Raw genomic sequence first — 22,844 nt, 5'->3', positions numbered from 1 at the left:
CATGTCGGAGACAGAGGTAGGACTCACACTCAGGGACAGGCAGAGGACTCACACTTAAGGACAGACACAAGACACACTCAGGGACAGACACCAGGTCTCACATTCAGGACAGATGCCAGGACTCACATTCAGGGACAGACGTCAGGATTCACACTCATCAGGGACAGATGCCAAGACTCATACACATCAGGGACACAGGCCAGGACTCACCCGTGTTAGGGACAGACATCAGGACTCACACGTAAGGACAGATGCCAGGACTCACACGCATTGGGAACAGACACAGGACGCACATGCACCAGGGGCAGATGCCTAGACTTACACTTGTCGGGTGTTGGGCAGCAGCTTCCAGTTGCAGTCTCACCCTCTGAGGCATCATGACATCATCCTGAGGCAAAGAACACAGTTTAAACTCACATAACCCACAAACAAGAAAGAAACAGATAGAAAAGCCAACAGCAAAATGGGCAAGAGCCGGGAACAGGCAATGCAGATGCTACCCATGGGACCAGGAACCCTGTTAGTTGGCAGGGAGATGCTGGCAGTCCCCACGATGGCTCGCACACTGCCGTGTGCAAGTACTCCAGAGGGCACTTGGCCTCGTCCAGCAATCTGAGGATACACATCCCTAAGACACAGGCCCTGCACCACTGGGAAGGGGCATCTTGTATGCCTTTCTAGAAGTTGGACCAGCCCAACTTTCTAGAAGTTGGCCTACAGAAATACTTGTAGAACAAATGAAGTGTCTGCTCAAGACTGAATTATATTTTCGATTACTTCACTGGTTACAAAACGCTCACATATACTTTTTTTTTTTTTAATTACAATCTTGTATAGTTGAAGGCAGGACAGCTAAAATTATCCCTGTTTTGTAGCCAACGAAAACAAGGCTTGGAAAGGCTATGTATTTCACCCAAGGTCTCACAGCAATTACATGCCAGGGTTAAAATTTGAACATGGGATTAACTGAGAAACCAATATTCACTAAAACCAAAACTGCCCAGAAATTCCTGTCTCTCAAGAACATTCTAAAGTAAGTTTCTACCACTTCCTGAACTAGAATCACCCCCAGGGTGTCTGAATAAAGTCAGCCCCTGCAAGTATACAGAATACTGAAGACAGCTAACACACCCACTGACAATTAGCTTAGAAATTCCAGGAGAAATGCAAGGAGCAAAGAAGCCCCAAAACCAAGCAACACGACAGGTACCCCATGATTTCAGAGCACACACTGGCCTGTAAGTCACAGAGAAGCTCCTTGTTCTCCCGAGACCATTTTGAAAGAAGAAAAACTTGCTGATGGGATGAATGAAAAGGTCTTTATTACACAAAAAAAGCCATGTGCTATTTTAATAAACAAGCTCAGATGTGTTTCTGCTGGTGGCCATGATCTGCACCACTTTTCATGTCCTGCAAAAGGCCCCGTTCTGGTCAAGGTCCACAGAGTTCACAGCTGGTGCCCAACACTAGGAGCTGGTTTTAACAAAAGTCAGCTGGTATTTGAGATGCAAAGGAGAGGAGCCTAAGGGGTGGATACACAGTCCTGACCCCACAGTGCACAGGAGGGAGGGCTCAGAAACCTCCACACATGTCTGCCTGAGAGTGTGCAAGGTCCCCAGACTGGCTGAAGTTCCACAATGATGCCCAGTTAAGAAACAACATTCTCAGCAGCCTAGGGCAAAGGATTTTGATGTATTATAAAAATAACATTAATTCAGAATGAAATGCTGTTTCCTTTCTGACCACAATAATATTAGGTAGAAACAAGCTCATCTAGTCAAAGAATTTTGTAGTTCAAAGAAACCTGGAGCTTCAAATTAAGTAGCTTCTGAGTGAGAATGGCCCCGGGAGAGTATGGCTATGGGCTCCTGGGGATGGCCAGGGCCATGGTCAGGCAAGAGATAGAGGCGGACAGAAGCCAAGGATGGGACGTGCTGCCTGCAAATCAAAGTTGCCACCAGCCACAAGAAGATCTCCCTCTACGGCAGAAAGCAAGGTCAATTTGTGTGTGTGTGTGTGTTTTTGTTAAGTGTCTTTATGCTTGGCTTTCAGACTCAAAGACAGAAGTTACGTGGTCATGCGCTCAGGAGGCTCCCCAAAGAAGGGGAGGAGACAGAGCAGACTGACTAACAGGTTGAAACCCTGCTTGCAAAGTACAGGGTCAAGGAATTATCAAATGTTAGCTACCTGTGTGTTTCTGCCAAACATTCTGACTTATGGAGAAATTTCCTGCTCATGGTTTGCAACTTGCTCATGTGTGCCAGGACAGGGTCCTGACCCCAGTCAAGAGGCCTCCAGGTTCCACCCGCAGAAATGACACACTAGCCTTTGGCACACAAATAATCCTGCTCTGTTCAGCTAAGAAAGCTGTGTAAATATCTTAAAAGTCTTAATAGCAATAGAGAGTTAACGAGAAGCACTCGGGGTACTGGGTCCAAATCCAGGCAGGGGTGTGAACAGGAAAACACCAGCATTTCTGCCCTGGAGGCATCAATGAGCCTAAGGAAAGTCTGAGAGGAGGGGAAAGTCTGAGAGGAGGGAACCGGGAGCCCAGGGCTGCTCAGTGTCAGGGAGGGAGTGGGTGCTGCTCACCCACAGCACTTGCCAGCTCAGGCCGCAGCTGCTGTCTCCCCAAGGCGACAGGGGCTCGAGGGACAATGGCCACAGGGCCCCAGGCACCCGGAGGAAGTGAGGGGGAGTCTCTGAGGGAGGACTCTCATCTGAGGCAAGGCCTCAGACTGCACAGGTGCTAAAACACAGCAGCCAGCACACGAGGGTCACCAGGCAGACAAAACAACACATGGTAAGACTCCCAGAAAGCAACCATTAAGAAAATAACTCAAAGAGTTAAAAATCAGTAATTTTAAGCAGTGCACTGGAAAATATCTGTTCAATAAAATAGGTGGAAGCAGCAAGGACAGAAGATGTGAACAAGAGACGTGAGGCCGAAAGTAAACGGGGAACGCATGAGCACACACAGCCAAAGAAACAACAAATGTGAAAAAACTCAATTCTTTAACCAAAACTAAACACTGTCAGATTGGATTAAAACACACACACACACACACACACACACACACACACACACACACAGAAAGAAGATCTACTGACGTGCTACTTGCAAGACACAGACATCAGGTTCCGACACAGAGCGACTAAATGTGGGAGGGCGGAAGATCCCATGCAAACTGAAGCCAGAGAGACGGACAGACCTTCGGCGGATGCCTGGAGACGGGGAGGAGGCTACACGCGGACAGAGGGCCGCCATCAAAAAGAAGCAAAGGTCGTAAATGCACTTGCGTGCTGGCCACAGAGGAAGAAGAAATAAAAAGCACAGACCTGAAGAAAGAAAGGGACAACTCAACAGCAAAAGCTGGAAATTCAGACACTCACTGTGGGCACCGGACAGGACGGCTGGACAGGCCAGGCCACCCGCAGAGAGAAGGGAGGCAGTGCCATCAACCAGCACTCAACCCACCAGCGCAGGCTCGTCTACGCAGCAGGGACCACAAATGTGAAAGCATTAAGAGCATATGAAACCTGTTCTCTGACCACAGTGAAGTTAAGTCAGAAACCAAAAACAGGAGGGTATTTGGGAAATCTACTACCAATGTGTGGAAATGAACAATTTACTTCTGAATAGCCAACAGTTGCAGAAGAAATCACAATTAGAAAATATTCTGAGCTGAATGAAAACATGATATAGCAATACGGCAAAAGCCGCACCTGTACCAACAAAGATTGATTTCTTAAGAAACAACAATAAAAAAGAGAAAACTAAACCAAAAGTAAGAAAAAAATAATAAAGATCAGAGCAGAAATAGAAGGAGACAGAGAAAAGAAAAGCAATAGAAACAATCAATTCAAACAATGATTGGTTCTTTGAAAACATCAAATTTAACAAACTTTTAGCTAGATTGGAGACCAACAAACTTTTTCTATAAAGGGCCAGAGAGTAAATATTCTAGTCTTTGTGGCCATATGTGGTTTCTGCCAATATTCTTGTTTTTTTTGTTGTTGTTGTTTGTTATTTTGTTTTTATAACATTTTAAAAATAAAAAGACCGTTTTTAGCTCAGAGACCATAAAAAACAGGCTGCCAGGGGTTTTGTCCTGTGAGCTGTCATCTGCTGACTCCTGAGCGAGACAGACCAAGAAAAAGAGAAGACACAAGTAAGTAAATTTAGGAATGAAAAGGAAGACAGCAAGGTTGGCCTCAGAGAAGTTAAGAGAACTACAGGAGAGTCCAAACCAACTGCTCACCAACAAAGCAGACAATTAGATGAAACGGATAATTCCCAGAAAGATATGGGTTTCTGAAACTGACTGAAGAAGAAAAATAAAATCTGAAGAGATCTATAAAAAGTAAAAAAAAAAAAAAAAAAAAAAAATTGGGCTAGTAGTTAAAAATCTCTCCCCACAAAAAATTAAAAATCTCATGGGGCACCTGGGTGGCTCAGTCGGTTAAGCATCCGACTTCGGCTCAGGTCATGGTCTCGCAGTCTGTGAGTTTGAGCCCCACGTTGGGCTCTGTGCTGACAGCTCAGAGCCTGGAGCCTGTTTTGGATTCTGTGTCTCCCTCTCTCTCTGACCCTCCCCCGTTCATGCTGTCTCTCCCTGTCTCAAAAATAAATATACGTTAAAAAAAAATAAATAAATAAATAAAAATCTCTCCCCACAACTCTCCAAGTTCAGATGGCATAAGCAGTAAATTCTACCAAACATTTAAAGAAGAAACAGGGGTGCCAGACTGGCTCAGTTGGTAAAGCACATGACTCTTGATCTCGGGATTGTGAGTTCAAGTCCCATGTTGGGTGCAGAGATTCCTTAAAAATAAAATCTTAGGGGTGCCTGGGTGGCTCAGTCGGTTGGGCATCCGACTTCAGCTCAGGTCACGATCTCGCGGTCCGTGAGTTCGAGCCCCGCGTCGGGCTCTGGGTTGATGGCTCAGAGCCTGGAGCCTACTTCGGATTCTGTGTCTCCCTCTCTCTCTGCCCCTCCCCCGTTCATGCTCTGTCTCTCTCTGTCTCAAAAATAAATAAACGTTTAAAAAAAATAAAATCTTAAAAAAAAAAAAGAAGAAACAATATGTCACCTTCACCACAAAGCCTCCAGAAGTGGTAGAGGCAGGGATACATCTTACTCACTCCAAGTGGCTAAGTACTTCCCGGTACCAATGTTAGAGACAACTTAAGAAAACTACAGAGCAATATGACGCATGAACATAGATGAAAGAGTGCTTGACAAAATATTCGCAAACCAAATCGGCAACAAGTACAAAGGTTTATTCCAGACCAAATGGGATATCCCTGGGAATGCAAGGTTGCTTCACCATCTGAAAGTCAATTAATATCATACATTATGTTGACAAAAAAAGAACAATTGCTACCTGATGACCTCAATAAATGCAGAAAAAGGATTTCACAAAATCCAGTGGCCATTCAGGATAAAAATTCTCAACAACATAGGAATAGAAAGGAACTTCTTCATCTTGATAAAAGGCATCTACGAAAGCCCTACAGTTAACGTCTGTAAGGTGGGCAACGAAAGGTCTTCCCTGAGACTGGGAATGAGGGAAAACATCTGCCCTTGTGCCCAGAGCACCGCATGAGCTTCTGGTCAGTGGGATCAGACAATAAAGGAAAGTAAAAGGCGCCCAGACTGGAAAGGAAGAGGTGAAATTGCCTCAGTTTGCAGACAGCATGAGTTTGTATTCAGAAAACCCTAAGGGATCCACAAAAAAAATACTAAACTAACAAGTTCAGCAAGGTCACAGAATACAGGATCAGAACACAAAAATCAATTGTATTTCTGTTGACCACTTCCTTCACTGTGCAGAAACTTATTTTGATGAAGTCTCAAGAGTTTATTTTTGCTTTTGTTTCCCTTACCTCAGGAGACACGCCTAGAAAAATGTTGCTAGGGCTGAGGTCAAAGAGGTTGCTGCCTCTTTTCTCCTGGAGGATTTTTGTGAGTTCAGGTCTTATATTTAGGTCTTTAATCCACAAAACTAAAAGGCAACTGACTCAGAGGAGGAAGGTGGCAGCAGGGTAGGAGAACCCTGGGCACACCTCATCCCATGGACATAACTAGACCAAAATCACCCCAAATACCCCAGAAATCAACCTGAAGACTGACACAACCAAAGAGAGAAGAGACCACATCAGAGAAGGTTTACTGTGGGGAAATAAAGGCAAAAAAATATTTGCAAATGACACATCTGATAAAGGGTTAGTATGCAAAATCTATAAAGAACTTATAAAACTCAACACCCCCCATAATTAAAAATGGGCAGAAGACTGAATAGACCCTTTTCCAAGGAAGATGTCTAGATGGCAAACAGACACATGAAAAAAGATGGTCAACATCACTCATCATCAGAGAAATATAAATCCAAACCACACTGAGATACCACTCACACCTGTCAGAATGGCTAAAATTAACAACACAAGGAACAACAGGTGTTGGTGAGGATGTGGAGAAAGGGGAATCCTCTTACACTGTTGGTGGGAATGCAAACTGGTATAGCCACTGAGGAAAACAGTATGGAGATTCCTCAAAAAGTTAAAAATAGAACTACCCTATGATCCAGCAATTGCACTACTGGAAATTTACCTAAAGAATGCAAAAACACTATCAAAGGGATACATGCATCCTGATGTTTATATCAGCATTATTTACAATAGCCAAATTACAGAAGTAGCCCACGTGTCCATCATCTGATTAATGGATAAAGGTGTAAGACCTATATATATTACACAATATTACTTTGCTATAAAAAGGAATGAAATCTTTCAATTTGCAAGGACATGGATGGAGCTTGAGTATAGTATGCTAAGCAAAATAAGTCAGTCAGAGAAAGACACATACCAGATGGTTTCATTCATATGTGGAATTTAAGAAACAAATGAGAAAGGCAAAAAAAACAAAAAAAAAATAACAACAAAAAAAACAAGAAGAGAGAGAGAGAGAGAGAGAGAAACAAACCAAGAAACAGACTCTTCACTATAGAGAACACACTAATGGTCATCAGAAGGGAGGGGAGGCAGTGAAGTAGGTGATGGGGATTAAGGGGCACACTTGCTGTGATGAAACAACATAAAATGATAAAAAATAAATACAATTTACAGTTCAAAAATTCAATTGTATTTCTATACACTAGCATCAAATAATCTGAAATAAAATAATACATTCATAATCGCATCAAAGAATAAAACCATTAGACATACATTTAACAAAAGAAGTGCCAAGACTTGTACAGTGGAAATCAGAAAACATTGCTGAAACAAGTGAATGATCTAAATGAACAGAAGAGACATCATGCATTAGTGGATCAGAAGACTCAATATTACAAAACAGTTCTCCCCAAATTGACCTATGGATTCACTACAATACATACCAAAACCTCTACTTGTGTCTTTATGGAAACTGGCAGGCTGATCCTGAAATTCCCATGGAGAAGTAAAGACCCAGAATGGCGATGGCAGTCTTGACAAAAGAAGAAACATGATGGAGATCTTATGCTTTCTGATTCAAAACTCACAGCCACAGAGCTACCACCTGGCCCGGGGATGTGTGCAGACCCACACAGGCAGAGCCACAAGCAGAGGAATGGCCCAGGCAAGGCAAAGGCTGGGGCCCTGGTACTGGAAGGGAAAAATGAACATCAATCCCCACCATACACAAAAGGAATTCAAAGTAGACCACAGACCTAAATGTGAGAGCTAAAACTGGAAACTCAGAAAAATCTTGGTGACCCTGAGTTAAGCAAAGAATCCTTACATCTGACAACAAAGCACAAGTGATAGAAAGAAAACTCTGACCAACAGGCTTCATCAAAATTTCAAATTTGTGTGCAGAATAACCAGAAGGTGAAAAGACTTGGAGGAAATATCTGCGCTGATGCAGGGGGTCTTCCAGCCCAAGGGGCAGGCCCTGAGGGGTTGTTGGGGGATATAGTCCAGATGGAGGCACAGTGGCAGGAGCCCTTCCTCTGCCTGGGGCATCTACTCTTTCTTCAGCTTTGGAAGAGAACGTCCCTAGCTTTATTAAGGACAGGTATGACAACAATCTACAGCAAACAGCATACTTAACAGTGAAAGGGTTCAGTGCACTCTCTGAGATTGCAAAGGAGACGAAAACGCCATTGTCATGACTTCTAGTTAACAATTTACTAGACTAACAGTTGTAAACATTTATGCTCCAAGCGTGGAAGCACCCAAATATATAAGTCAATTAATCACAAACACAATGAGTTCACAAAGAAACTCATTGAAAACAATACCATAACAGTAGGGGACTTCAACACCCCACTTACAGCAACGGACAGATCATCTAAACAGAAAATCAACAAGGAAACAATGGCTTTGAATGACAACTGGACTGGATGGACTTAACAGATACATATAGAACATTTCATTCTCAAGCAGCAGAGTACACATTCTTCTCGAGCGCACATGGAACATTCTCCATAACAGATCACAAACTGGGACATAAATCAGCCCTCAACAAGTAAAAAAAGATCAAGATCTTGCTATGCATATTTTCAGACCACAACGCTATGAAACTCGAAAGCAACCACAAGAAAAAATTTAGAAAGGTAACAAATACTTGGAGACTAAGAACATCCTACTAAAGAATGAATGGGCTAACCAAGAAGTTAAGGAGGAAATTAAAAACTACATGGAAGCCAATGAAAATGATAACACCACAACCCAAAACCTCTGGGATGCAGCAAAGGCAGTCATAAGAGGGAAGTATACAGCAATCCAGGCCTTCCTAAAGAAGGAAGAAAGGTCTCAGATGCACAACCTAACCTTACACCTTAAAGAGCTGGAAAAAGAACAGCAAATAAAACCCCAAACCAGCAGAAGACAGGAAATAATAAATATTAGAGCAGAAATCAATGGGATTGAAACAACAACAACAAAAAAACCCAGTAGAACAGATCAATGAAACCAGGAGCTGGTTCTTTGAAAGAATTAACAAAATCAATAAACCACTAGCCAGTTTTATCAAAAAGAAAAAGGAAAGGACCCAAATAAATAAAATCAAGAATGAAAGAGGAGAGATCAAAACGAACACAGCAGAAATAAACACAATAAGAGAATATTATGAGCAATTAATATGCCAATAAAATGGGCAATATGGAAAAAAAGGACAAATTCCTAGAAACATATAAACTACCGAAACTGAAACAGGAAGAAATAGAAAATTTGAACAGACCCATAACCAGTAAAGAAATTGAATCACTAATCAAAAATCTCCCAACAAACAAGAGTCCAGGGCCAGATGGCTTTCCAGGAGAATTCTACCAAACATTTAAAGAAGAGTTAACACCTATTCTCTTGAAGCTGTTCCAAAAAATAGAAATGGAAAGAAAACTTCCAAACTCATTCTATGAAGTCAGCATTACCTTGATTCCAAAAGCAGACAAAGACCCCACTAAAAAGGAGAACTATAGACCAATTTCCCTGATGAACATGGATGCAAAAATCCTCAACAATATACTAGCCAACTGGATCCAACAATACATTAAAAGAATTATTCACCACAACCAAGTGAGATTATACCTAGATGCAGGACTGGTTCAATATCCACAAAACAATCAATGTGAGTTATCACATCAATAAAATAAAGGACAAGAACCACATGATCCTCTCAATAGATGCAGAGAAAACATTTGACAAAATACAGCATCCTTTCTTGATAAAAATACTCATGAAAGTAGGGATAGAAGGATCATACCGCAAGATCATAAAAGCCATATATGAAAGACCCAATGCTAATATCATCCTCAATGGGGAAAAACTGAGAGCTTTCCCCCTAAGGTCAGGAACAAGACAGGGATGTGCACTCTCACCACTGTTAATCAACAACAGTACTGGAAGTCTTAGCCTCAGCAATCAGACAACACAAAGAAATAAAAGGCATCCAAATCAGCCAGGAGGAGGTCAAACTTTCACTCTTTGCAGACGACATGATACTCTATATGGAAAACCCAAAAGATTCCACCAAAAGACCACTAGAACTGATCCACGAATTCAGTAAAGTTGCAGGATATAAAATCAATGCACAAAAACCAGTTGCATTCCTTTACGTCAATAATTAAGCAGCAGAAAGAGAAATCAAGGAATCGATCCCATTTACAATTGCACCAAAAACCATAAAATACCTAGGAATAAACCTGACCGAAGAGGTGAAAAATCTATACACTGAAAACTATAGAAAGCTTATGAAAGAAATTGAAGAAGACACAAAAAAATGGAAAATTATTCCATGCTCATGGATAGGAAGAACAAATATTGTTAAAATGTCAATACTCCCCAAAGCAATCTACATGTTCAATGCAATCCCTATCAAAATAATGCCAGCATTCTTCACAGAGCTAGAACAAACAATCCCACACCACAATGTGTATGGAACCAGAAAAGACACTGAATAGCCAAAGCAATCCTGAAAAAGAAAACCAAAGCTGGAGGCATCACAATCCCGGACTTCAAGATATATTACAAAGCTATAATCATCAAGACAGCATGGTACTGGCACAAAAACAGACACTCAGATCAATGGAACAGAATAGACCAGAAATGGACCCACAAACGTATGGCCAACTAATCTTTGACAAGGCAGGAAAGAATATCCAATGGAATAAAGATAATCTCTTCAGCAAGTGGTGCTGGGAAAACTGGACAGCGACATGCAGAAGAATGAACCCGGACTACTTTCTTACACCATACTCAAAAATAAACTCAAAAGGGGTGAAAGACCTAAATGTAGGACAGGAAGCCATCAAAATCCTAGAGGAGAAAGCAGGCAAAAACCTCTTTGATCTCGGCTGCAGCAATTTCTTGCTCAACATGTCTCTGGAGACAAGGGAAACAAAAGCAAAAATGTGCTATTGGGACCTCATCAAAATAAAAAGCTTCTGCACAGCGAAGGAAACAATCAGCAAAACTAAAAGGCAACCAACAGGATGGGAGAAGATATTTGAAACAACATTATCAGATAAAGGGTTAATATCCAAAATCTATAAAGAACTTTATCACAAACCCAACACCCAAAAAACAAATATTCCAGGGAAGAAATGGGAAAAAGACAGGAATAGACACTTCTCCAAAGAAGACATCCAGATGGTTAACAGACACATGAAAAAATGTTCAACATCACTCATCATCAGGGAAATACAAACTAAAACCACAATGAGATACCACCTCACACCTGTCAGAATGGCTAAAATTAACAACTCAGGCAACAACAGATGTTGGTGAGGATGCGGAGAAAGAGGATCTCTTTTGCACTGCTGGTGGGATTGCAAACTGGTGCAGCCACTCTGGAAAACAGTACGGACGTTCCTCAAAAAATTAAAAATAGAACTACCCTATAACCCAGCAATTGCACTAGTAGGTATTTATCCAAGGGATACAGGTGTACTGTTTTGAAGGGGCACATGCACCCCAATGTTTATAATAGTGCTATCGACAATAACCAAAGTATAGAAAAAGCCCAAATATCCATCGATGGAGGAATGGATAAAGAAGATGTGGTATACACACACACACACACACACACACACACACACACACACACACACAATGGAGTATTACTTGGGAATCAAAAAGAATGAAATCTTGCCATTTGCAACTATGTGGATGGAACTAGAGGGTATTATGCTAAGAGACATTAGTATGTGAGAGAAAGGCAAGTATCGTATGACTTCACTCATGTGAGGAATTTAATATACAAAACAGATTAACATAAGGGAAGGGAAGCAAAAATAATATAAAAACAGGGAGGGGGACAAAACATAAACTCTTAAATATAGAGACCAGAGGATTGCTGGAGGGGTTGTGGGAGGGGGGATGGGCTAAATGGGTAAGGTATATTAAGGAAGACACTTGTTGGGATGAGCACTGGGTGTTACACGTAAGGGATGAATCACTGGCATCTACTCCTGAAATCATTGTTGCACCATATGGTAACTAACTTGGATGTAAATTAAAAATTTACTAGAGACTCAAGTTAAGAAAAATAAATAAGGGGCGCCTGGGTGGCTCAGTCGGTTAAGTATCTGACTTTGGCTCAGGTCATGATCTCACAGTCCGTGAGTTTGAGCCCCGTGTTGGGCTCTGTGCTGGCAGCTCAGAGCCTGGAGCCTGCTTCAGATTCTGTGTCTCCCTCTCTCTCTGCCCCTCCCCCACTCACACTCTGTCTCTCAAAAATGAATAAACGTTAAAAAAAATTTTTTTTAAAGAAAAGAAAGAAAAATAAATAAAAGGCACAAAGCTTAGAGGGGCGCCTGGGTGGCTCAGTCGGTTGAGTGACTCTTGATTTCGGCTCAGGTCATGGTCCCAGGGTCATGGGACTGAGCCCTGCATCAGGTTCTGCAGTGAGCGTGGAACCTGCTTGGGATTCTCTCACTCTCCCACTGCTCCTCTCCCCTGCTAGCACTCTGTCTTAAAAAGAAAAAAATAAGGGGCGCCTGGGTGGCTCAGTCAGTTAAGTGTCCGACTTCGGCACTCAGGTCATGATCTCATGGTTTGTGAGTTTGAGCTCTGCATTGGGCCCTGTGCTGACAGCTCAGAGCTTAGAGCTTGCTTCAGATTCTGTGTCTTCCCTCTCTCTGCCCCTCCTCTGCTCATGCTCTGTCTCTCTTTCTCTCAAAAATGAATAAACATTAATAAAATTAAAAATAAAATAAAATAAAAAGCACAAGGCTTAGAAAGAAGAAAAATGTATACATAAACAACCCAAATAATCAACAGAGAAACATTGGAATTAAAAGTAAATTTAGCAAGGTTTCGGAGTACAAGATTGATACGCAAAATTAAATTACTTTCTCTCTATATATAAAAATTAATTTCTCTAGATCTACAAAATGCTCTAAATGATGCCACTTACAATATCAGAAAACATCAAATTATTCTCCTATATTGTTGGTGAGAATGTAAGGTGGTGCAGCTCCTCTAAAAACCAGTCTGGCAATTCCTCAAAATGTTAAACATGGAGCAACACAGCACTCCTGGGTTTATACCCATGAGAACTGAACACATCTGTCCACACAGGAACTGGTACAGGAATGTTCATGACTGCGTTATGCATAATAGACAAAAGGTGGAAACAACCCAAATGCCATCAGAAGGTAAAGGTGGTCCATGCATACAGTGGACCATGACCCTATAACAGGAAGAAATGAAGCTCTGACTCTGGTTGCAATGTGATGGAAAAGCACAGGAAGCTGGTCACAGAGACCAAACTGTGTTCGTTCCACTTGTAGGAACTGTCCACAACAGGCAAGCCACAGAGATAGAAAGGGAGCCAGTGGTGCCCGGTTGGGAGCTGGGGGTGGGGAGCAGGAGCTAATGGGGGTGTGTGTCCCGTGGTGATGACCGCACAACACTGTGAACACACCAAACCCACCAAACTGTACACTTTAAGTGGGTGGATTTTATATGAATTATAGTTCAGTAAGCTGAAAAAAATGTTTTTAAAAAAGCAAATACCAAGCAATTAATTTAACAAAGGATTGAAGCCATGCACGGCTACTGAGGTAAGTAAAAGAATGGACATATGTTCACTGTTAGGAAACCGAAATACCATAAAGAAGTCGGTCCTCCCATAACTGATCTATGGATTCAACATAATTCCAATCAAAATCCTCACTGGAGATGCTTTGAAAATTAATAAATGACTCTAATATTTATATAAAAATGCAAAGGATTTAGAAAAAAATAGCTAGAAGTACTGAAGTAGATGAATAAGGGGGCTTACAGAATCAAACCACACTGTGTTTGTTCTCTAAAGCTGCAATGTGGCAAAGGACAGACCAATAGCCTGACTGGACAGAACACAGAGGCCAGAAACAGGCCCTACACACGTCCACACTGGACAGCTGCTGAGCAAGGACCTTCCTTTCAATGAACAATGCTACACCCACTGGAAATCCCTACGAGAAAGAGTCATTCAGGACCTCTACCCACATGCAAACAGAAGTGATTTCTAGATCAGCTGTAGATCAGAATGGGAAAAGTAACAAATAAAATTTCTAGAGAATGATATAGAAAAATATCTTCATGAGTGAGGTAAACAAAAATTTCACAACTGGGGGGAAAAGCACTAACAATAAGGAAAAAATTGGTGAACTGGACTGCAGTAAATTAGAAACTTCTATTCATCTAAAACTCTACTAAAAGAATAAAAGATAAAGCCACACAGTGGGGGGAGCTATTTGTAATTCATAAGTTCAACAAAGGACTTGTATCCGACACATCTGAATAACTCCTATTGAAGAAAAAAGAGGCAACATCATAAAAAATGGGCAAGAGACATGAGCAGGCTGTACACGAAGAAAATATCCAAATATCTACCTGCAACTTTGTCAGCCATCAGGGAAATGAATTTAAAACCACAAACAGGTACTGCCATGTGATGACCAGATGACTCAAGTGAAGAAGACAAGTCACAGGAATGGTTGGGAGGAGACAGGCCAGGTAGCACACCCTCATACCACTGGACAAGTGCCTGCTGCAGGTGAGCACAGCACTGCGGGCACGCCAGTCCCTCCCCACGTGTGTGACCAGCAGATGTACAGTGGCCATGTGCCAAAAGAGATGTACAAGCATTTCCTGGCAACATCACTCAAACACCCAAATGTCCAGCTAGCAGAAGGGTGGAGGTGGCCTCGCCATACATTGTACTATCACACAGCAATGAAAGGTAGTGAAATGCTGCTACACAAAAACCAGCATTAATCTCCAAAATGTAATGTTGGGCAAGATAAGCCAGACACAAAAGACGACATAAGGAATTACATAAAGGTCAAAATAAGACAAAACTAACTTTGGGTGTGGAGAAGAGGATGGGATTTCTGACAAGGAGCAAGAGGGCGTGTGGGACTTTGGCAATGCTCCAGCCCTGCACCTGCAGATGACTACGCAGGACGGCACAGTTTCCTATAACTCAGCGAGCTGCATACTTACGACCTGCGCCCTGAACTATGTATGTGTTGAACTTCAATAAAAATGAACGAGCAATTCCAAGTGAAGTTTAGATCAGAATATAAAAGGCAAAAAAGAAATAACGCATCTGGAACTAAGAGAATAACTTCAGCGCCTAAAAGTAGGAAAAAAATACCTCAAGAAGAAGGCATGAAGGACTGACTGTAAAGGAAAAGATTACTACATTGACCTGCCTTAAAATTAAGAACTCTATTCATCACTAGGTAGCTTTCAGAGAGCGAAAAGGCAAGCTATAGAGTGAGATAAGCTGGATCCAAAAAACTATAAATGACACCACTTATAAAAGTTCAGAAAAAGGCAGGACTATCACCTCAGAAAACAGGAGCGTATTTAACTTTGGGGGGAATAAGGAAGGTAATCAGGTAGAAGCAAGAAGGGGCTTCCAGCGTGGCTACACAAATACCTGCTGTATGAAACTCGCTGAGCTGTACATTTACATCTGGTGCTCTTCTCTGCATGCGTTTTTCTTCATAGTGTAAGTGATGACACAAACACAAGAGTTTTGAGCAGAACCACTTCTGTAGGACTCTGCCCCAGAGTCCTAGCCATTACACCGAGCCAAGAACAGGGGATAAAGGCTCACAGTCAGACAGAAACACGTAAAAGTCTGTTCGTCACTTCACAGTGAATTCTTAATTAAAAAACAAACAAACAAAAAACGTACTATAACTAATAAGGTAATTTAGCACATTACAGCAATAAAACTGGGGGATTCACTTTTCATACTAATTTCTGATAGTACCAAAAGCCATAAAATACTTAGTGATGTATTTTGTTAAGATAAAAGACCTGTAACCTGAAAACTATAAAACATTTCTGAAAACTGTAAGAAGGCCTAAATAAATGGAGAGATGTACCATGTTTATGGATTAGAACATTCAGGATCAGTAAGACCCCAAAATGGATCTACAAATTCAATGCAATTCCAATAAAAGTCCAAGCAGACTTGACAGCAGATTCTAAATGTTTGCAGACATTCAAAAGACCTAAAAACAAACAAACAAACAACTTTGAAAAGGAAGAACACAGCTGGAAGATTTAACCATACCTGATTTTTTTCAGCATGACTATGCCACATGAACGAAGGCAGCGTGAAGGAGAACATGAGCACAGAGACACGGGACCCATGCTGTGTCTGCCACTCGGCCTTCAACAGAGATGCCAAGCCCAGGTGCTGGGACTGGGTTAGGGGAGGGAGACTGTCACCGCAATCCCTCCTTCACAACACACTGAGATTAACCCAAAATAGGTAACACACTTACGTGTAAAAGACAAAATAATAAAACCTCTAGGAAAAAACAGGGAGACAGTCTTGGTGTAGATAAAGGTTTCTTATTTTCTTAGAAGGGACACACAAACACAAATCTTGATGGGAAAAACTGATGAAATGGACTTAATCACAATGAACAACTTCTCTTCATTAAAACACTTTTAAGAAATGAAAACAAAGGCAAGCCATGTACTGGGAGAAAGAATCTGTATCTTAAAACTCAAGACCATGACAAACGACTTAATAAAAAAGTCAAAAGACTTGGAAGACACTTCACACAGGAAGAGACATGTGTGATCAGTCAGCACCCAAATGAAGACACAGCAAGCACATTTAGTCACCAGGAAGATGCAATCTAAACCTACAAGGAGACATTCCCACAGGCATGCCACAGGGCTCAAATCACAAAGACAGACAACTCTAAGTGTTGGGTAAGAACTCGGGACAACTGGAGCTCTCTTAAATTGCCGGGACTGTAAAATGGTTCATCCTTCTGGAAAATAGTTCTAAAGTTTCTCACAAAGGCAAACGTGTGTGTTTACATCACCCACCAGCTCTGTCCCTAAACGTTGATCAGGAGAAACGACGTACGTGTCCACGGTAAGACCCGCACAAACTTCCATGGTGTCTGTACTCAAGGTAGGCAAACACTGTCCCCCGACGGGCACCTACAGGAGGTGCACCCTGGAACATGCAGCTTGGCAGCAAAAAAGCCTGACTCGCTGATGTCAGCAACAACACAGACGAATTTCAGCGTATGCTGAGCAAAAACGGCCAACCACAAGAGCACATTCTGTATGATTCCATTTCTATGAGGTTCTAGAACAGGAAAAAACCCTCAGGGGTGGAAAGAACAGATGACTCCATAGTTACATGACTAATCGAAAGAAATCCCATTGGTAGCTGCTTCCAGGGGCCGGGCACGAGTGTGAAGCAGCACAAGGAAATGGTAGCCTGGACTGAGGCGGTCCTCACACGGTGCAGACGTTTGTCAGACCCACTGAATGTGCACTTTAAATGGGTGTATTTTATTATATAGAAGGAATAATCCAGTCAGGTTGATTTTAAATATGTCTCTAATCAATCACACCCACTATTTAGGAAGAAAGTTTAAGCTGAGTTCACTCCATGGTGCTTTCTAAAATCATCATCATAGTTCTGGGTTTATTGCACAGGTGCCACGGCGACACCAGAAATGTTCCGGAGAACCACCATCTCCCCAATGCACGGATTTTACTGCTCTGCGTTTCCAGCCCCCACCCGTGTGCATACACAACTTTTCTATAGCCGTAATTGTAGCAGAAGCACACACAAAAGACATTTAGGGTCACACATGCAGATTCACTGAATACACACATGTTCAAATTGTGTGGCCCCTCCACTGACAGAACCTGGACTGTGTGGCCAGTGCCCCAGCCCTGGCTCCCTGCTCCTCTGAGAAAGGAAACCCCTTTAACTGAGAGAGAAGAAAAGAATTCCTCCGATGAGCAAGAGACTCAGCGGGAGGGAGGAGGAGCACAGGGGAGTCCAGGCTGCAGGGGCAGGATGGGGGACTGCCCAGGGCTCACGCAGCTGAGAGCAGAGGCCCCTTGCCTTGCACCCCCTGCCCGCTGGTTCCCGAGCCAGCAGGTCTCCAGGGCAGAGTCCCCGCGTGCACCCCTGCCAGCTCCGTCACAGCAGCCCCTCTTGTCTGCCAGGCCAGCGTGACTGTAGGAACCAGCAGGGGTACGTGGCACAGAGGGACAGAGAGGGCAGGGAGCGGAGAAGTCACTGCCACTGGAGTGGGACAGGAGGTGCGCCACCTTCTCCTTCTCGGGTGGAGGCCACCGGGGCTGGCTGGCTGCGGAAGGAAGTGTCTGGAAGCCTGTGAGGGCAGACAGAGTCTGCCTGCGGGGCCTGGGGTCTTTTCGTTCGCAGCGGTCCCAACCCACGTTTGCAGCAAGCTCTCCCCCTGGCCGGCAGGGTTTCAGGACCGGCGCTCGAGGGAGCAGCTGGGCAAACACCCGGGTCCTCCCCCTTTCCTAAGCCTCACAACGAAAACACGCTACACAAACAGAAAATAGCTCAAAGGCTCACTGCTGTCCGGGGCCTGAGTCTCTGTAAGAAATCATGGTTAGTGGCGCTCGGCGAGAGCTGGAGCCTGTCAACCAGCACACAAACAGCTGCATGCGGCTCCCGTGTGGCAGTGTGAGCGGACACGTGCGCAGTGAGTGTGGCTCCCGTGAACAGTGTGAGCGGACACGTGCGGAGACTTCTGGGCTCACACGGCCCTTTCCTCAACTGTTGTCTGTTCCAGGGAGGCCTTTCATGAGTGCCGAGAAGGAATCTCTCTTCCTTCCAAGAGCACAAGTGGGCACCCCGCCCCCCAGAGCAGCACTGATTTGCAGCTGCCCATCAAACCAGGAGACAGACACTGTCCGCTTCTCAGAGGATCCAGGCGAGCCTTTTGGGGAAGAGTCACTGCTAAGATCACATGGCCCAGCTCCTGACCCAGCTAACGCCCTCCCGGTCTCGGGTCTAAAACAGAGCCCATAATTTATTTCTCAGGAAAGAGGAGGAGAGGAAGCCCAGAAAGGAGAGGCTTTGGTGTGTCTGGAGAAGGAGAGGCGGGCGGGGGCGGGAGGTGGCCACCCTGACCGGCCCCCAGCGCTGCCCCTGCCCTGGCAGCACAACGGGGGCTGCAAGCCAGGTCCTAGCAAATACCCCCAGAGGCCGAGTACCACACAGGCATCAACACACTCCCATCAGTTGATAAAGTCCGTAAAACAACCTTTAAACAGAACTTTGAGTTTTCTGCCAATTGTTTATTTGAATGGAGGGGAGCGTGTATTTACCAGACACATTGTTTAAGACAGAATAAAAGGGATGACTTTATAAAACGGCAAAAGGACTTTGGCTTGCGAACTGCTGAAGCTCACCTCAGTTCTGAACCTATTCACACGAAACCCTGCATGCCAGTATCGGTGAGACCAGAGATGACTCAGAGGCCGTGAGGCGCCAGTCCGGAGGCCCCGCACCTCTCTCTCCTGCTTTCTCCTGCTTCCTTCGGGCAGGAGTAGCTCACCACCCCGCCCACCCCCGCTCGCCTGTGGAGCCAAAATCTCTAGCTGACGCTCAGTCGGAAAAGCAAGCATCTGCAGGCCTGGCACCCAGCTGGCTCTGCTTGTCGCAGACCTGAGCCCGTGACGTTGCCTGTTTTCTAAAGTCGCAGCACATTCTACGGAGCGGACAACAATACTCTTTTCTGAATGACCCCGTAAGTGAGACATAAAAATCGGTGGGCACATGATGCAGAGAGGAGAAAAAACAAACCTTCTGACCTGCTGGCAACAGGCGTGTCTAACAAGTTACTGGCTGGTGGGCCACTCTAAATAGAGCAAACACCACCACCCAGCGGCCTCTCAGTGACAGCCACACCTGTGCTCAAATGCCTTGCTCTCCAAAGTCTCCGAGCAGAGCCAGGTCTCCAGTCCCAGCCCTGTAGGCTCTCAGCCCCCTTCCGTCTGCCTCAACCTTCCACCCTCCCCAAACGCCCGGGACAGAACTAGAGGGAAACAGAAACATGAACCGCGAGCCTCTGAATCAGTCAGCATTGCTACTTCCTAGCAGTTTGGACAAAATGCTTCACGGCAAAAGTGGTTCAAATCACTTTCTGGCATTCACGAATGAGTCACAGGACCTCCCGCTCTGCCTGACTGTGCGCGTCAAACCCTGGAGACACTGGGGCCACCTGACACAGGGCCCTGTTGGGTTCCACGTGCCCATTTGGACTCAAAGGTGAAAGACGGTAAGCACAGAGCCAACAACTTGAGGGTCCAAGACTGCCCAGGATACGAGGGCTCCGATGTGTCCAGGAGGCAAAGCAGCCCTCCAGCTTGTAGGGAAAGAGGCTCCGAGGCCCACGTAGTCTCCGTATGCTGAGGCCTTCGTGGGGGCCCTGGGCAGGTGGCCTGCGGGCACTCCAGTGAGGGCCACGCTCTGTCCACACAGCCCTGTGCCCTCTGGGCACTATGACAGCACCAAGGTGGGTGTCCAAACACTTCTGCTCTCTTTCTTGGGAAACTCACTCAGAAAAGACCGAATCAAAGATCCCCTTAAGCACGTGGCACTGTATTTTGGAGGGACTACTCTGCACACCAATCCCGCCGTGGCCAACTCAGTAACAGCCACCGTCCCCGCTTCTAACTTAAGCACACAGCCCTGCTGGAGGAGGCGTGCAGTTTTCTGAACAGCAACAGGACCACAGAGAAAGGCTGGGTCATGCAGGAGGCCCGAGACGTGTCATGGGCATGGGCACAGGAGCCCCCACAGCCACCTTCCTCACATCTCTGAGACAGGTTTCACGGGACGACAGACTTGCTTGGTACAAACGTCTGCTCAGTGGGTACAGGTGGGGCTACCTGTGTGGAAGGAATGGAAGGAAGGGGTGGGGACAGTCCAGGGAATGACCCCCATGAATGAGACCACTCTGGAGGATCTAACTGTGTTGACGGAAGGCCAGAGCCAGGCCTGACGGAAGCCTCTCCTCCTCAATGTGGATCCCCACTCTGGGTGAGGTGGGCAAGGCCCCGGGTTGCCCTCTGACGACCATAGCATGACCTAAGAGCTCCCGCAGTGAGGGAAGCAGATTCCAGCATGCTAAAGGGAGCAGGCCCAAGGTCTGTGTCGTGCCACTTGTCCCCGCCAGCACCACCAACACCTCCACTGAACACGCTGGCCGCCCAGAGAGCAGCAAAAGGCCACGGTCATGCAGGGTCTCGAGGAGAGAGCAGCCAGTGGTCCCCAGGCCCAACTCCATGCTCCAGGAACTCGCCACAAGTGCACCAGGAAGATCCCCTGATCTGTCAGGAGGACTGAGGAAAGGGGGAGGCCGGGAGAGAAGGGACCAGAAACCAAGGACACCTGGATCACAGGCCTGCCGTGGGGCCCAGCAGAGGCCACCCGTGTGTGAACGGAAGGGCTGGGCCCCAGGACTACACACCTGACGCCTCGGCCCTGGGACAGTTCGGCCCAGCCTCCCAGGGGGCAGAAAGCAACGAACAAACAAAAAAGCCATGAACCCATCTCAGAGGGCCTGGGAAGCAGAGAGAAGCGGCTGCCCCTGGAGCTGCTGGGGCAGCAGACAAAACAGGGGCACGCCAGGCACGGGACCTGGAAGCAAAAGATCCCACTCCTAAAAGCCACGGCGAGGATGGAGTCGGTGGTCATGGCTCACAGCTGGAAGGTCAAACTGTAAGATGCAAAATTAGAAGGAAATAGAAATGCCAAGGGGATGAGCAGACTGTAAGACCCAACATTCGAGCACAAGAGACCCAAAAGGGAAAAACAAGATAGAAAAAGAGGAAACCAGAAGCTAATACAGGAAAATTTATCTATTTGAAAAAAACCTTGAGGCTGTGCTTTGAAAGAGCTCACCAAATTCCAGGAACGATCAGAAAATCAGATCAGAACATTTCCAAATCAGAAAAATTCCAAATTCTAAAACTATGGAAAAAAATCTTACAAATCTTCAGTAACACACATATTTTAAAAACCAACAAATCGCAACTGACCCAGAAAAAACATGAGGCAAACCCCAACACCTATTCACGCGGAAAGCTCTCAGCCAGCACGTGGCCCGCAGTGCTCAGAGGGTTCCGCGCAGGATCCTGGAAAGCCAAGGGCGCTGCTGTCACCCAGCACAGCACAGGGTCTATTCGGTGCAGTGAGGCAAGAGTGGAGATGAGGGGCACAGAGACAGGAGAGGAAGAAATAAAACTGTCCTTATTTGCAGATGGCACGACTGTCTACCTAGGAAATCCTCAGGAATGTAGCCCCAAACCTAGAGCTAAAAGGGAGTTCTGCAGGATCAACACACAAAAATAATCACATTTGTTTATACTGACTAGCAAGTGAATGCAGAAAGCAAGACTGCAACATCTCTCTACAACTGCTTCAAAGAAAACGCCAACACAGCACAAACTTCACAAACCTGTAGGAAAGACACAAAGACCTAAGTACGTGGAAACAGTGCCCCTCAAGCTCACAGCGCACACAAGCCCCTTCTACAGAGTGTCCTGAACTGTGAGGGCCCAGGCCAAGGCACACCATGTCCATGGCAGGCGCCTGCAAGGTGGCGAGTGCTGTGAGCAGGGCATCCTGTGTGCAGGCAGGGGGTGGAGCTCCTCCTGGGCCTCGCTGAGAAGCTGGAGGGGACATGGGCCTGGCTTGTGCATGAGACAGTGCGCAAGGGTCCGTGGAGGCAGTAGGAGGCGAGAAGGCCACAGGGCCTGATGTCACAGTGGAGACGTTGGCTTCCGCTCTGGTCTGATTCGTTGACTGCTGTACCCCTTGTCCCCTGGCACATGAATGAATGAACTACCATCTGAGCAGCAGCCTGGGAGCTGCCACCAGACTGTGTCCCAGTGGCCAACGAGCCAAAATGCAACCCAGCAAAGGGGTCTTAGAAGCCCTCTTTGTGCTAAAGCATTTCATTTTTATGTACCACCTGTGGTCAAGTTCCACTCAGCTCCCTGCCTTCACTGCAGACCACAACCACCTTCTCCCGACCAAGGACCC

At 45.2% G+C, this 22,844-nt stretch overlaps 1 protein-coding gene across 1 annotated transcript in view; it reads right to left on the bottom strand.

Annotated features, from left to right (window-relative positions):
* The window catches only part of B3GNTL1 (UDP-GlcNAc:betaGal beta-1,3-N-acetylglucosaminyltransferase like 1), a 93,913-nt gene that overhangs the window by 49,682 nt on the left and 21,387 nt on the right, over window positions 1-22,844 (bottom strand). The window contains exon 5 of the mRNA XM_049635395.1: window positions 323-388. Coding sequence (XP_049491352.1) covers window positions 323-388 — 66 coding nt within the window. The remainder of the gene's footprint in view (window positions 1-322; window positions 389-22,844) is intronic.

Source organism: Panthera uncia, chromosome E1 (assembly GCF_023721935.1).
Source record: "Panthera uncia isolate 11264 chromosome E1, Puncia_PCG_1.0, whole genome shotgun sequence".
Lineage (NCBI taxonomy): Eukaryota > Metazoa > Chordata > Mammalia > Carnivora > Felidae > Panthera > Panthera uncia.
This window is presented reverse-complemented; position numbering and strand designations above follow the sequence as displayed.